Source organism: Lipotes vexillifer, unplaced genomic scaffold, assembly GCF_000442215.2.
Source record: "Lipotes vexillifer unplaced genomic scaffold, Lipotes_vexillifer_v1.1 scaffold333, whole genome shotgun sequence".
Taxonomy (NCBI): Eukaryota; Metazoa; Chordata; class Mammalia; order Artiodactyla; family Lipotidae; genus Lipotes; species Lipotes vexillifer.
Window position 1 is genome coordinate 223,892 of NW_006790633.1, and position 17,473 is coordinate 241,364.

A 17,473-nucleotide genomic window follows, 5' to 3' on the forward strand; every position below is an offset into this window, starting at 1 on the left:
CCCCCCCCCCCCACTGCTTGGGACTAATAAGATGTCCTCAGAGTAGCATCTGGCCACATAATGAACGATTCCTCTGCAGAAATGTTCCCCTGGGAGGCAACTCAGTGGAATGAAAGAAGAGGGAATTTGGAACCAGCAAGACTGAATTTGATACCCATTATACCTTTCATTAGCTGTGTGGCTTTCAAAATTTACTTAAAGACTCTGAGTCTCAATTCAGCATCTGTAGGATGGGTCCGATCATACCCTTCACAGGGCTTTTGTGGAGATGTATTGAAATGGCACAGTAGGACTGGCTGGCCCAGAGTACATGCAGTCCATTTTAGACCTCATCTCCCCTTCTTCACCAGAAGTCTAGCAAATCTTACGTACATTCTGTCAGAAGAAAAGCTTTCTTATTAACAGGCACTCTGATACACTCTGCCACAAATAGAAATCTATAGTATTTACTATGGTGGCTGAAAAACCCAGCAAAGCCCCTTCTAATTATTTTAAACTTAATAATTTATGTCTGGTGTATTTAGCAATTCTCTATTAACCAGCAAATTTAATTAACAAGAAGAACATCTCCAGACATACTACATGATAGATTTTTCTGCATAACGAACCTATTGTTCTGAATTATATTTTATTTTAAAAATCTTCACTAATGGGATCATTTAAAATGGTATCATACACTTCTTGTGAAAGTGCAAACTGCTCCATCCTTTGTGGAACACAATGTACCATATTATACCAGCTGCTATAAGAACATTCGTTTCTTTTTCCCTATAATTATACATCTAAGAATCTAACCTAAAGAAACAGATGCAGACACACAATCATGAACAAATATGTGCACTGCAGCAATATATTGATATAGTGAAATATCATGTGTGGTGGGGAGAACAAATATCCAATATTAACTCTGCGGTTAAATGAAGTATGATATATATAGATCCATACTATAGAATAAAATGCAACCCCTAAAAATGGTGCTTTAAGAAATGATCCATTGTATAGAAGAAATTCTTATAAGTTTGATGTAAACAAACATCATAATTGTTTTCATATAACATTTAAACTGTGAGTTTGACTATAATTAGGTTGGTGTGTCTGCATATAACTATTAAAATTTAACAGCAGATATTTGGGTTATGAGATTATGGGCTCTTTAGTTTCCTATTTTATATATTTTTGTATTTTTCAAGTATTATAATAACCCTTTGCCCAGGAAAAACCATGAATCAGGTGGTATATTATGGGCTTTCACATTCAGTGTCTCACTTAATCCTGACAACAGTCATTGTTCCCATCTTGTGGATAAGCATCATCATTATCATCTGTATCACCATCAACATCAGAGCTAACATTTATAAAACTCATTATACGCTGCATGTTAATCTAAGAACTTTACATAGATTAACTCAATCTTCATAACAAACCTATTGAGGTGATTTTTATTATTTTACTGATGAGGGAACTATTAATATTGAGGTACATACACACATACATACAGCCCAACAACAGAAAATTAGCAAGCACTGAAGTCAGGTCCAAACCCCAGGTTCCTTGCTCTTAACCACTATGCTGTCCTCCTCCTCTATTAATAAGGAAATTAGGATTCGGAGAGGGTGTTGCCTTGCCTGGGGTCACAACTTTGTGGTAACATGGCTGAGCCAGGATTCAAGTCTGAACTAGTCAAGACTCTGCTGTGGTAGCTAATGCCCTGCTATCAGGCAGACAATCAGACTAAAAGCCAGCCAACCATTCCTGACTACTGCCTCTGGTGGATTCAGCTAGCTAAATCAGGCCATACAGAGCCTTGGACCACAAATACCAGGGATCTGTAAGACTCCTAAGTCCCCTAGCATTTGATGATTTAACTATTCCAGTCTTACTTGGACATCTTTCTTACTGAAGACTTACCAGAAACACATACGGGGAATATTGGAAGATTAAGATACTTAGGGAACCCATCTCATTCTACGGGGGTAAAAAGAGTATGTATTTTTGGAGATGGAGGGATAGAAGGGATAGAAAAGCAAAAAAAAAAAAAAAAAAAAAAGAAGACCTGAAGGTGGGTCAGAGGGAAACCCACTCCAAACGCAGACCCCATGCAAATTCTGATCTGTATGATGTATTTACTTATAAACATCAGATGTCCCAGTTCTATAAACTTCAAGTTCTATTCAGACACTCTCCCTCAGAGCCTATTTGAAGAGCTCTCTCCAGAATGAAAAGAACAGTTGTCCAGGTCTGGGAAGAGTTACTTATTACTTGGTAATTAACGTAGCAAATGGCAACACTTTCTAAAACAGCACATTTGATTAGTAGGGGTATCTGGCAAAGGACTGAAATCCAAACATGTCATTACAGTCACTGCAGACACGCCATGTCACTTGGAAAGAACAATATAAAAACACTCTGGTTCTATTTATAAACAGAGTATGACATTGTGATGTAACATATATCAGTAGTCAGATATTTACTAGAAGACAATGTATTCTAACATGACAGAATAAGTGGAAATTTGGTAATATGTTCCAGTAAGCTATAAAACTTTTTAAAATATTTTTACAAAAGGCCTGAATGTGTTTTTATAGACTTATGTTATATAGTATGGTACATAATAAGAGAAAAGGACCCAGACAGGCTTGTCTGAGTTACGATCAGGAAAGCCCTGATATCACCAGTGACTGTACGCTCTGCACTGCATTGCAATTGAAGTGTCTCATTACCAGAACAGTGAACAGTATTATGTGGCATGATCTGCTCTTTTCCTACCACACTGTTTATTCCTGTCAGGCTCCTGATTTCTTAATATATTTTCAATTTTCTCCCTCATCCCTAAAGTCTCCTATTTTATGTAGTCATCAGAACCTTCCAAACATCTATGAGAAAGACTCATTCTTTCCAAAAACCTTGGCATCATGTCCAGTGCTCACTCGGGCTGCAATTTAGCATTAGCAATTTTCTAATGTACCATAAAGTCATCAGCTCAAGCTCACCTCTGATGTAATAGTCCTCAGCTGAAAGAGCCAGGTCCACTTCATCTCCCCCTGCATTGATGGCAGTATTAACACTCATTAGAATGTATTAGCACGTTCAGGGCCATATAGTAATTCAGTCCCCCAGGAGTCTTACTCAAGCCAACAACATTGCTCATCTTATCTGAGTACTTCAGATACATTCATCCAACTAAGGAAACAAACTCATAATGGCCTCTGGGAATACATGAGAGCAATGTTTATTCTCACTGTGTCCAGATACCAGGGAAACTATAGATAGTCCAAGGGCCACTTGGAGTTCGTTCCCTCAAACATTTCCAAATTTCCCGGTAAAAGATCTTTCCTAGCCCATCCTACGTGAACACCATCATGCTTCTAGTCACAATGCCTCACCAACATTTAATGAGCATCTCCAATGTGCCCAGAATGGTGCTTTACTTACAGTATTTCTTTGAAACCACAAATAACCTAAAAAGAGACTCAAAAGCTCACTTTACAGAGAAAAAACCTGAAGCAAAGAGAAATTAAGTCACAGTTTCTGCCAACAAAGAACAGAGTCCACAGAAAGCACCTATGCCAATTCCCTGTCTCCAGAGCTGACCACAACTAAGCCACACCACACAGACTCCAACTGAACTCTGACCCTCCTTCTCAAAAGAAAACAAAAACAAAAACATGTCCATGGTATAAGGAAATGAGCACTATACGGAGGGTCGTGAGACTATGTTATAGTCCTGGCTATGCCACCATCACCACCAAGCTGGAAAATTTAGAACTGGAATGGTTATCTCTCTGGGCCTCAGTCTTCTAAGAGGCAAAATGAAGAAGGGTACATGGGGGAAGGTGGGAAGGAGGAGGAATTAGAAAATCTCTGAGGCCTCCCTCTTCGAAGGGAATTATCTGCTAAGGTAAGAAATGATGTTTCCATACTCACCACTCAGGAAGTTAACTCTCCAACAATGAGTTCCCTTCTTCTTAAGTTATTGTTTACATAAGGCTTTCCACATAACATTGCACTGGATAGCTAATATACCTCTCATCTAATCCTTACAAAAATCCTGCAAGATACATACTATACTCCTTTTGCATACTACGGAGTAGAGGCCCTGTCAGTGTTAAGTAATTTGTTTTACAGACACTGAGCTAGGAATCAGAAGAACCAGGGCTCAAACCCAGGTTTATCTGACTCCAGAACCTGCATTCTTTCTAACTATGTTGTACTACTCGGCCTTGGATGGACCAATGTGGAATGCTTTTACCTAACTTTAACTGTCATGGCATCTGCTTAAGTTTCTAAACAAGGGAGACTCCATATTTTAAAATAACTCTAGGTGGAGGGAATTTGAAACTTGTTCAATTAGAATCTAAGCCTCAAATATACTTGTGAACTAACTGGCTTTTCTCGAAAAGAACGTCTAGCAATTTTAGAGAAAGCATTTCAACCAAGAAGCACTTAAAGTTGTTGCTTTTGAAAGATCCAGAAAGTAAAACCAGGGGAAAGAGAATAGGGATGGACTATGAAATGACTGACCTGCCGAAAAAAAAATCTACAGTTGGAGACAGCAGAATTATAATCTTGACATTAGTCCCATACGGGTTATTACTCTTGATATCATTATAGCCAAATGGAACGAAAATGGAAGGGGGAGAAAAATCTCAGTGGGTATTGCAATTTAAATTTGCCATGTAAGCTAATACTGTATATTTAGAGACTGAGCAGACAGGGTGGTTGGTGGCTCCGAGTATGTGCAGGAGTTGCTGTGCCAGCTAACCAAAGCAGACATTCATTAGAGCAAAATGTAGATTTCCATTTCTTGGCATCTGACATGGGCTCTTTCCTTGGAAAGAAATGTCAATTTGGCCAAAAGTGTCAAACCTACAATAAAAGCATTGGGACCGTGGATTTCATCTAGTCTGCACATTCCCACCCCTTTCTTTCCTACTGTGGAAATCCAGTGGCGACTTGGGGTGCTGAGTGGAGAGGTGACAGGGGAACTGATTAGGACACAGACGCTGAAAAGGAGGGTAAGGAGCTGGGGGAGGGGAAATTGGACTCCCAAATTCTCTATTTTCTTTTGGCTTTCAATTACCTTTTTCTCTTGCCTTAAAACTGCCCAACACAAGAAACCAACCACAATTGCTGTTTTGCACAGGGCCTGAAAAATGGCAGCTTCCAAACCCTTGGTAATGCCTGCTAGTTGTGCAAGTATTGGGTGCTCATCCACACAGTCTGTGGGTAGTATGAGCAAAACTCAGCTCCCGAGGCAGTGCAGGGAAGAGGCCTCCCCTACTTGAAAATTTTACTCTGTTTGTTTCTTTTGTTCAATAGACTGGAAAGACTATGACGACAGAGCGCCTAGACACAAGGGACAGAGTGAAGTTTTGGAAGGTCTGCTGCAGCAGGTCCGAGCCCTTCATCAGCATTATAGTTGCCGGGGTAAGGATAAAAATCTGTGCTGGGCCATCGACTGAGGTCTCGGTGGCGCCGGTAATTTTAGCAGTTTCCTAACTGGGTCATACCTTCTCATTCATCAGGGAGGGAGAGAGATATTAATATTTGTACATCTGGAATCACTTTACAGCACTATCTTACTTTAACCCTTCAGAAGAGACTTCCCTCTCCCTTCCTTCCCTTCCTCTTTCTTTTGCACCCTCACTCCACAGGAGCAGTTTGAAAACAAGCACAGGAAAAAGTGCAGCTGCCATTAGTTCCCTTCCCTTTAAATTGTACCTTCACAAAACTTCTCCGTGTGCTGAGTCTTCGGGATATTCACCCTCAAACTTTTCACCTGCAACAAAAGTTCTGTGAACATCCCTGAGGAAGCACAACCAATTATAACAGCAACGATAATATTAAACTTCTGTGTATATTTATTATAAAATTTACATACAATTCACAGCCAATATCTCTTTTTCATCCTCATTTTGGCAATTATCACTGAGGCTAAGTGACTTGACCAAGGTCACAATGCCAAGAAGAGACAGAATCAAGATACCAACGTAGGTTTTCTGTCTCCAAGCCAGTCTTCCTGCCACACCTCGTTTTTGTCTCCCACCCTTACATCAGTACAGGGCACTGGATTTTAATCTCACCCTGGATTTTAATCTTCCCCTATACTACTGCTCAAGAGGAAATAGAGCATAAGTTCTCTAGACCTAGCCAACTACACCCAGAAAGTCTCTGAGAAGCTTTAAAAAAATTATTTTCTACTTGGGCTGTTCAAATGGGACAGGGTCAGGTTTCTGATCTGTGTAATGATTCGTGGAGCAGGCACTTAGTTTTATTTGGAGAATTAAATTTCCATAAAGTTTTCATTTTCCATGCTCCTTCACCCATCACATCTCTAACTGCATTGTACTCTCTAGATTCAGGGCACTGCAGGACCAGCTAGGTTAATAATCTGTGGTTGAAACTAAGAAATGCTAAATGAGTTTTGACTAGGTGTAAAGAAATCATACTTAGCATTAGCAAAAAGTTGTTCCCAATTGCTGTATATCTATGACAACAGAGCCCTTCAGAAATGTTGGCTATAGCTAGAAATGAGGGCAACTGTTTGCAAGAAAGTAATGTTCTAATGAGTGGTTGGTTCATTAGGAGATGTAAATATGCATGGAAGAGGCTTAAGAAGGAAACCCAAGTGGGATTTCATTCTCGGATCTCTAGGAAAACTTTACCCAGACTAAGGCCTTCAACACTCCACACCGACCAAAGTACACTCAGTTCTCAGTTAACCAGGGCCCATTTAACCAGGACAGGCATTATCTAGGCTCCTTTCTCTTCTTCTGCCTCTCCATCATTTCCCTGCCCATTGGTTCCTGCATGGCAGGCTAAAACAATGAAGCAATTGGATAGATTATTCTCTGCAATTCATAAGCCACTTTGTGTTTGGTCTTTATCAGAGGGGGAAAGCTAAAACTACTCATGAGAATGAGGGATTATTTTTTATATTATCTGAGGATTTAGATGTTCTCTCCATTACTACTGGATTACATTCCAATAATCAAGAAATGATTGTCTAGACAGCCCAATTATTTCTACGGTTTCCATCCAACTTTTATCATGTACCTATTTTCACCCCACAGGGATGTAAATACACACACAGTATCAAGAAAGATTTAAGTAAGTCATAAGGTAGAACTTCCCAAAAGGGAGGAATATTTTTATGTTGAAACGTATATTTAAACAGTACCCAAAGTGTGTTCCACATAAGAGTGGTTCTATAAGATGCTCAGCTGAAAAAGGGTCTCTAGTCAAGTGTATTTGGAAATTGTTACATTATATATCCCTCTCTTGGAAATGTAAAATAGACATTAAAATATTAAAGACTCTAATAAAAAGAAATTTTGAATTTGGTTAAGCAAGCATTTTCCAAACTTACCTGGCCACTGTAAAACAGTTTTTACAGAATTAGTGTTCCAAGCCACAAAATTTGGGGAACACTGACCTATAATATGCCAGGATAAAAGAAATGACCGTCCGAGATGATACAACATAAATCTCTCTAAATCTAAAAGGATAAATTAAGGATAATTAGGTACTGCATACAGAAAACTACAAAATTGTTATTTAAAATAAACTATATTGATACTACGTGGTTTACAAATTTTATAATTAGAGAAAACAATTATTTCAAACCCCAGTTCACCCACTTACTGGGTGTACTTAAGAAAAGCATTTAACTTCTCTAAGCCGTAGCTTCCCTAACAGAAAAAAAAACAGCATAATAATATGTATCTTTCATGACTCTTACAAGAATTAAATTAGATAATGTATTTAACTCATCTGGCACGAGTAGGCACTTTGCAAACTCTAGCTTATTTTTTTTTCATTGTTCTTCCAAATGAAGAATGAGATGCTCTCCATCCTCAGCATTTTATATGTCCTAGAATTAAAGTATAATCACTGACTCCATTGTAATGAGCCTGGAGTACTCAATAGATACACAGCATGTTCTAAATGCAGAACTAATAATAAAACATCCCTTCTCCTACCAAAGCCCTGCATGGGAGATACCAAAACCCACATTAATTTCTCTATTTTTGGCTAAAAAACTGGCCACAGCTAATTTGCATCTTTAGTACTGGGACGGAAATTCAATGGAGATGTTGAGTGGCCTTTATTGTCCACAGGGTTGATGCCCTGACATACATAATGAATTATAAAGAAGTCAACTGTGTTCGCTGAAGCAGTCCCCTACAGGAGTGAATTTCAATTATCATCCACTTTTTCAATTGGCAAACATTAACTGAAACACTGTCTCCTATGTGTTAGGTGCGAGACATACCAGTATGAATAACATAAGCTCTCTATGCTCCAAGCACTTAAAAATTAAAGATCTGCTTCATTCAGAGTCCAGAAAACTAACCATTGCTCCAGAGCCCTGAACTAAGCAGAGACAGAATAGAAGCCACAGTGGTTCTTAGGAGAAAAGTGAGTTTAGACCTTGTATCAGTCAAGATAGGCTATATCATGCTGTAGTATCCACATGACCCCCCAAATATTTATTTCTCCCACATGCTATAGGTCTCCCACTGGTTGCCTGAGGGCTGGCTGTCCTTCTGTCTTGTCATGATCCTCTTTCTGGAAATATATTTCAGCACCCATGGGAGAAGGAAAAGAGACTCTTGAAGGTGTCTTGTGGACAAGACTTTATCATTTACACTCAAAATTCACTGGTAAAACTGGTCACATGGCCCCAACCCAACCACAAGAGCTCCAAAAGTACAATTGTATTGCTCCACGCGCCCAAACTGGAGGAGACCTGGAATACTGGACATTTTCATGGGCCCCTTTCCCAGCTGGTAGTAGCATTTCTCATTTTTCTCTTTTCTTAGTCTAATTTTTTTAGTTTAGTTTTCATTTTTATTTAAGTTATATGTGACTATACGCTGAAGCCAGATTATGTGGGTTCAAATACAGGCTAGACATTTACAGATCTGCATGACCTTAAGCAAGTTGCCAGCTTCTCTATACCTCACTTTGCTCACTCGTAAAATGCAGATAAGAATTATATAAACCTGTCAGCCATCTGAGGACTGAATTACTTAAAATAAGTAAAGCACTACGAAGAACTTTATTATGAACGAAAAAACAATTTCTCCCATCCTCCATTTTCTATTCCCTAGAGGCGCAATTATTTTGATATTCTCTCCATATCTCTAAATAACAGGCTTATATTGCTAATTCTTGATTTTTAAAAAAATATACAAAGTAGAATTGGTCCTTCATTAAAATGATTTGTATATTAAATATATATATATATATAGTTATTATCTCACTAAGGAAGATGATTATTTCTCTCTTTTTTATCCCTCTACCCTCTTATACGTACATGTAATTCCTACTCCCTCATCCTCCTAATATAGTCATTTTAATAAGATCAATATTTATTGCTAACATTATAATGATCATATAAATTTTATGATTATTTTCCTTTCCTGGATAACTTGTTTCCCCTGTAGATAATAATCAACTTTTATTACATGTGTTTTTATTTTTCCATGTGGTTATAACCAATTAATCCTCAAGCTATTCTCCAGCTCTATCAATTTTCTCTCAATACAATCAGATACATAAGTATTGTTTCAGATGGCATCTTCTTAAAGAAACCTCTCATAGAGCCCTCTGACCTGCTCCAATCTAGCCTGGTTACTGGCTGCCTCTGTGTCTGTGACTTACTGGCACCCTAGGATCTCCTTTCACCACCACATTGAGGACTCTTCTTGCCACTCTCCAATACTGGATTTCTTCTTTTTTGTTTACCATCTCTTTCTTTTTCTGGGGTTTGTCTGCCATTGGTGGGAGCCTTTCCTCTGGTAGCTTCCTGTCAGGACACTTGGGAGCTAATTTTTGGATACATTAAGTGTCTTAAGATGTATTTATTCTATTTAATATTTATTTAGGATAAATAAGAATAAGTATAGAAGTACATAAGTATAGTATTCCCAATTGAAATAATTTTCCTTCATATTTTGGAGGTGTTGCTTCATGGCCTTCAAGCTTTCAGTGCTGAAAAGTCTGATACCATTCTGATTCCAGAAGTCTTATATGAAATCTACTTTTTCCTACCCTGGAAGGTTTTAAGTTTTCTTTTTACCTTCAGTATTCTAAAATTTCACTGTTATGTACCTTCATGTGGCTCTATTTTTGTCTGTTGTGCTGCACATTTGGCAAGCTCTTTCAATACAGAAACTTACAGCCTTCAAGTATGGGGTGTTTTCTTAAATTATTTCTTTAATTATTTCTTCCCCTCCTTTTGCTCTGCTCTCTCCTATGAGAACTCTTATTCAGATACTGAACCTCATGGACTAGCTCTTTAGATTCCCCCCCCTACTTTCCATCCTCATGCCTCTTTGCTCCACTTCCTTGCAGATTTCCCCAATTTTATTTTCTATTTGGTTTTTCAGACTTTGATAACATATTTTTAATTTCCAATGTTCTCTATTGTTCCCTGAATATTTCTCTTACAGACCTTTATCTTTTTTACAAGGACGCAATGTCTTTGCTTGTCTCTCAGGCTATTAATGATAGGCTTTGTTTCGTTTTATGCTTTCTTCTCTCAACATGGTCTCCCCTCTAAACTGCTTTTGTTTGGTTTTGGCCTGTGTTGTTTCTGTTACATGCTTTTCAAACTGCCTAGTGATCCTTGGATGTGTACTCAGATTTAAGAGAAGAGAACTCAGTAGCTGTTGGGAAGCTCTGAGCACATGGATAGGGCTCCTTACTTATACAGATCACCGTAGGGTGATCTGGCATGGCCTTATCTTTAGGAAAGCAGTAAAGCCAATGTCAGAATCTTTAGGTGTACTCTTAGGCTAATCAGAGTCTCCAGAGATGCCTCTTCCAGTGTTCTGCCTGGAGAATATAAATTTGAGTACCATTGTTCCAAGAGTCCAGTGGGGAAATATTCTGTATGGAAACTTTCACTTAATCCACCTGTTTTGAGTACATACCACTCCCTCCCTCCATTTTTTAACCATACACCATATCTTTCACTCTAAATATCTCTGTTTTTATGCTTTCCAGAGAATATGCTACTAGCTTTCTTCTAGAGTGGGGAAAGGGTGGGAGAGGATATTTAGAAGTCTACTTTTTCAACAGATTTCAACAAAACCCCCTGATTTTAGCTCCACATTCACCACTCTTCCAGCAGTATATGGTGCCCATGGGTGAGTCAGGTTACTTCTCAGCTTTCTCAGGTCTGCTAAATCCCTCTGTCCATCTGCTTTCTAGCTACCAAAATTCACGTGTTTTTGTCTCCTTTCCCATCGCTTTGTCTTGACAGATTTATGTCACTTCCTCTTTTGTAAATCTCTTTACTCTGCTTTTGGTAAGATTTTGGGAGAGAGTAGTATGTGATAAATAAGTTCAATATGCTGCCTTTAATCAGAAGTCCCAGCAGCATTATTTTCAAGTAGAATATAACCAGCAAAATACATGTTCAAGTTAGAAAAAAATGCTTTTACTTTGCTCTGCCAGGAATAACCATTACCAACACAAGCTTGAAGCTGGCATGAATGCTTGTGTCAATCAGCTCATTCCCAACTGCTCCTATAGGATCATGGGCAGAGCCACACTGGGCCTCAGCCATGGGCCATCCGCCCAGGTTTCCATGTCTAACAGCAGTGATATGGACCACGTTCTCAGCCCCAGTAACATGTCTGTCAGGAGTTTGGTGATGACCCCAATAACCTCAGCTTCCCTTCATTAATTACATTTAAGATGAGAATTTAATCAGTGATCATCTAGTTCAGCTCTAGGGAGCACAGTCTGCAAAGACTGCTACAGGAAATCTACTACTTTTATCAGTGAGAGCTCCAGTTGTAAATAAAAGAGCTAAACAGAAGCAATGGATGATTTGTTCATCACTGTAACCGTAGAACCTAACATATAGTAGTGTACCAATAAATATTTATTCAGTGAACAAATGCTTGTTTTTCTGGGTACTGCCTTTTTTATCTTGGACAATCCACTTAACCTCTCTGTCTCAGTTTCTTCTTCCGAATAACAAGGATAATCATACCTATGCCTACAACTATTTTTGTAAGCCAACATACACACTGGAAAAAAACTACCCCAGAATGCTAGCAGTGGTTCTACTAACGTGGCAGCATGATATGTGTGGGATTTTGTTCTTTTTTTCTATGCTCCAGACTTCCTGCAATGTGCCTATATTAATTTTATAATGAAAAAAATGTTAATGGAATATGCAGACTAACAAGAAGAGCTTTGCCAACGTTGAGAAGTATGTGACTATTAAAAGGCAATGGGAGCTGGGGACAAAAGTTGATCTCGTTTCTTCATATCCCACCTCATAATAAATAAGAATATAAACAGAACACCTAAGTGACTTCACCTGGAGTTATAAATGTTAATCATTTCCAACAGTTTTGAGGAACTGTTCATTAATTAACTACTGGCATCTCAAGATACAAAAGCATCTTGACGGAATGAATGAGCTGAATCCCTACATGAAACTGAGTATAAGTGACACTGAAGGGACAGGAGACAGAAAGGCAAAAAGGTGGGAAGAAGGCACTGAGAGTGTCGTTCTTCCAGTGGAATTTACACTGTATTTTTCTCTTCTGTGTTCCAGAAAGTTCAAAATTACAAACCACGGGCCGCAAGCAGTCAGTCTCTAGGAGCCTGAAACACCTATTCCATTCCTCAAACAAGTTTGTGAAGACCTTGAAACGGTGGGTCCTATGTAGGTTTTCCAGGAAGTCTTAGCTTCTCAGGAGTCCTGCTGCTTTTGGTTCTGAGTGGAAACTTGGTAGAAATTTCTTTTTTTTATTATTAAGACAGTACAAAATTCACTTTTCTTCTGAAAATTTGGACAAGATAGCCAATAAATTTGTGGTATTTAAGAATATGCTCATAGGTATATTTTAAATTATCTTTTATCATGTCCAAAAATATTTTTTCCATGACCCAGGCTTGGAGGAGAAGATGATTGAGGACAACTTTTATTTTGCTTTTTCTTTCTAGGGGACTCTACATAGCTGTTATATTTTATTACAAAGACAATATGTTAGTCACCAATGAAGATCAAATACCGATTGCTGAAATAGATGACTCTCACACCAGTTCCATTGCACAAGATTTTCTGTGGTTCACAAAGGTATCCTGAGTTCTAATTTTATTCTTCCCCACTTTGCACCAACAGTCTGTGCGTAAATCTCTGAAACTTTAGTTGAGGGGTTGAGGGGTCTCCAGTGATCAAAATGTTGGGGTGGGAGTAAATTATCTCAAAGGTCTCTTTCAGCCCTGATTTGCCCTATGTCGTTAAGAATGCCAAAATAGTATCTACACTACATTTTCAAAGCAAAGAAGCTTCCATCCTGTCAGATTGTGTCTCCACTATTCTGAGTTATGGGATCATTTGGCAAAGACTAAAATGTGAATCTGATTGTTTCATTAACATTCAGATCTTTGTCCAGTTGGACAGAGATCAAAAAGTTGTTTTGCATGCATCTGAAAATGGACTGGAGAACAAACATCAAGGGTCACGTTTCCTTCTCCCTACATTGCTTTGATGCCACAACCTAAATCATATACTGGCTTGGACGATGATATGACTTCGTGACTTCTTTTGCAGCTGTCTTGTATGTGGGAAGATATAAGGTGGTTGAGGCAGAGCACACCTATCTCGATGTCCTCATCCACAGTACTACAAACTCGGCAGAAGATGCTTGCAGCAACAGCCCAGTTACAGGTGAGGGGCCAGGTTTCAACCCAGACCTCCAAGGAAATTTTAGAAAAACATGGCAGTTCAGTTACCAATCCTACCTGGAAAGGATATATGAAGTCTTCTTGGACAGTTTGAGCTGCACACCTGCCTTTGTAGGGAACCTGTGCTTTTGGCAGTCTCCTGGAAGGAGGAACAGGGGTCTCACCTGAAGAGTCTAGGTGTGAACAAGGAGTAAAGAGACTTGAATTCTGGATTTGATGTTCATCGGTCAACTCATTTCTCCTTTCTGGGTATGAGTTTCATCACTTGCAAAATAAGAGGTTGACTAGCTCTCTTGAAGACCTCTTGATGCTCTGGCATCCTGCGCATCTATGAGTATATGGAGATAGAGAAGGAGACCCCCAGATATTTTAAGGAGTTTCTTGGCTTGATGCTTATGGCATCAATGATGCAAAGGCATTTGCATACATGTTTGATAATTAAAAAAAAAAAAAAACTTCTTAAAAGCTTACCTTTAATTCTGAATTTAATCCTTCTGTACTATTAACCCAATCAGATCAGGTCCCCAAGCCCTGCTAGAATCTTTGTAGGTTACAGAGCCCCTTCTAGAAATGATATTGAATTCTAACCAGTCTCTTCTGGGTTTCCCTTTCATTGTTTTTTGTTTTGTTTTGTTTTGATATCTGAATTTGTGCTTCTTAGCACAAAAAGACATCTGCAACATAGAACGGGGGCCTTTAAGACATCGATGAGCCTTGATCAGTGATGGGTATCTACCTACAAAGCTGTCAGTTACATCAACCCCAGAAATACACATAACAGGAATCTACATAAGCTGTGTTCGGCCAGGCCATACCAGCCGAAGCATAAAAATAGAGTCATAATAAGAAAAAAGATTTTCTACAGTTCCACCCCCACCTGCAACTACACGAATTTCATTTCTTGACCCATGCAATAATTTGAGCCCTTGCAATAATAATAATTACTGTCTTGCTATTATAATAAATTCTGAAAGGTAACCCTTAAACCTCCTGTTCTATACTCCATTGCACAGGCGGTATATTGCCTTTTTTTTTTTTTTTTTTTTTGCGGTATGCAGGCCTCTCACCGCTGTGGCCTCTCCCGTTGCGGAGCACAGGCTCCGGACGCGCAGGCCCAGCGTCCACGGCTCATGGGCCCAACCGCTCCGCGGCATGTGGGATCCTCCCAGACCGGGGCACGAACCCGCACCCCCCACATCGGCAGGCGGACTCCCAACCACTGCGCCACCAGGGAAGCCCGGTATATTGCCTTTTGTCCTCAGTAAGATTTAAAAAAAAACGTGCTCTCCATTTCAACTCACTCTTGGTTACAGAATCTTCTCCTTCAACTCAAGAAGTTCTTGGAGCTGGGCCATGACTGTGCTGAATTCAAAGAGCCTCTTCCTTTCATCACTGACCAGCTCGAGCTGGATCAAGTCACTATACCTCAAAAACACCTCTTTCTCTAGGATAAACTTCATTCCCAGTAGGCTCCTTGGTCCCTTAGTAAAGTTCTTTCCCAGGAGTCCTTAATGGACCCTCCCATTAGCCCACCATACAGCCCAGACGTGCTTAGATCACAGACTGAACAACTTCAGAATTTCAAACGGGGCTCTTTATTTTATGTTTATTAGAGGCTTCCTAGAACACCTTCATCTGATATCAGTAACATGAGAAGGGTTAGGCTGCCACAAGCCATTGCAGTTAAACACTGAGGGGCTAGAGGGAAGCCATGAAGGTCAGTGTGCCCTACTCAACTATTACTTCCATTGCAACAGCTCTTGGATTTGGCCCCCCAAGGTACTGACCCCCATCACTTTTCATAATGCATCAGCCCCCTTCTGAGGTCATTTTCCTCCTTGTCTAGCTTAGATTACTTAGCCCATCATAATCACTCCCTTGAAAATCCTCTAAATTTCTGGCCACTGTCTCCCTCCATATCATCTATTTGGAAAAAAATCCAAGCCTAGATGAATCCAACATGTCTACACTAGAGTAGTTGCACACTGCTGCAGAAAAAGCATCACTGAAAAGGGGGGGGGGGGGAGGTATGATTGGTTTTATGTTAAATTCACGACTACAATTCTCACATGTAAGGTTACCTTGTGATCACATTCCATTTCTCTACTAAATTCACTTACCCAAATTACGAGGCAACTATTTAAAACCTTCTCCATTCTACCACATCTCTTTCCCCTTCCCCACATTCTCCATCCCCACATCAGGTGACACTTTACTGTATAACTCATTAAGAAAATAAATGGGAAATAATTCTTTTTCCACTGCCAAATTGAAAAGCCTCCTTGCACTGATGCTACTTTCTCTTCCTCCCGCCCCCCATTCCAACAGATAAAGCCTCACTCCTCCTACCAAAGGCTCATCCCTCACATGTGCTCTGGATCTCAGTTCTTCACTCCCTCCTTCAGCTACCAATCTCTCTTCTCTTCCTTAGAACCAAACTTCCTGAAAGAGTGGCCAACATTCTCCTTTTCCATTTACTTCCTCACTTCCCATTTAGTTCTAAGCTCTTTCCATGACTTTTGCTACCACCATGCCTACCAAACTGCTCTCTCAGGCCACCAATAATCAGAGGCAGATGATGCTCATAAAGCTTGAGCTTCGAGGCCCCTCACTTGCATGATCCCGTGAGTGTGGGAGTCGTGGAGTGCTTAGGGAGGGGAAGTTGGGTTACAATCTTTGTGATAAACTGCCTAAAGAAACCCAGGCAGGAGGGAAAGGGGATCAGAAATTCCAAATACTCCAGTATTTGGGGAGATTTTCTTTCTCAGTCTAAATATTCACTTTTATTTTTTTAAAATTCACTTTTATACCTAACTTTCATATTTGTAATTTTGTATTCTTTATCTTAAAGAGGACCCCAAAATTGTGTGGTACAGGCCCCTACAAAACCTGGATCCATCCCTGCCAATGACTTCAGTTTCACTATATCCAACTGACACTTTTAAAACCTCTTTGCAACTGACATCTCAGCAGCATTTGAAACACTTGGTCCTGCTCTCCTTTTTTAAACTGCCACATCCCTTGGCTTCCATGACTCTATACTTTCCAGATTTTTCCAACTTCCTGGCCTGTCTTTCTCAGTCTCCTCTGCTATAGCTTAAATGCTGTTTCCTCTGCTTAGAATCCTCTTCTACTTCTCTGTCTCACCAATTCCTACATATCCTTCAGATCTCACCTTCATTTTTATACTTCCTCAGGGAGCCTTTCTCTGATCTCCCAATTAAGTGAATCACTCACATAGCACCTTGCATTCTTCATTCAGAATGGTGATCATAATACCATTAGTTAATTATCTGTATCATTATCTGGCCACTGACCAACTTGGACGGTGAGTCCCTGAGCTCAGGGAATGTATCTGCCTTGGTTACCACTATATCCCCCATGTGTGGCATGTGGCAGATCATCCATAAGTACTGGCTGGATAAATAAATGTATTTATCAGTCCAACCCCTGTACCCCTAAGATCACACTTGAGGGTACGCTATCTAACCAAAGGGAAAAGGGATCACAGAAACGTACCTCATGCCATAGTTACCACCTGGAGAGCTCTCCAGCCCTGCACAGTGACCAGTGCCTCGTAGTACTTAATAGTTACCCCTTTCAGTGCCCATCAAAGGTCAGAGCACCACCTGCCTAAACAATAGGATTCACTTTCATCTTTTTTTGTAATACCTATTGCCCAAACTCCTTGCTGACCTTTAGAATGAAAATGTCTAGAAATACTGAAGCCACTCTTTTTTTGGGGGGGGGT

General features: G+C 39.7%; 1 protein-coding gene across 1 annotated transcript in view; it reads left to right on the forward strand.

Annotated features, from left to right (window-relative positions):
* ANKFN1 (ankyrin repeat and fibronectin type III domain containing 1) overlaps positions 1-17,473 on the forward strand; it is a 131,961-nt gene that overhangs the window by 95,727 nt on the left and 18,761 nt on the right. Inside the window, exons 9-12 of the mRNA XM_007463889.1 lie at positions 5,320-5,427; positions 12,587-12,686; positions 12,979-13,111; positions 13,589-13,705. Of these exons, the coding sequence (XP_007463951.1) occupies positions 5,320-5,427; positions 12,587-12,686; positions 12,979-13,111; positions 13,589-13,705 (458 nt within the window). The remainder of the gene's footprint in view (positions 1-5,319; positions 5,428-12,586; positions 12,687-12,978; positions 13,112-13,588; positions 13,706-17,473) is intronic.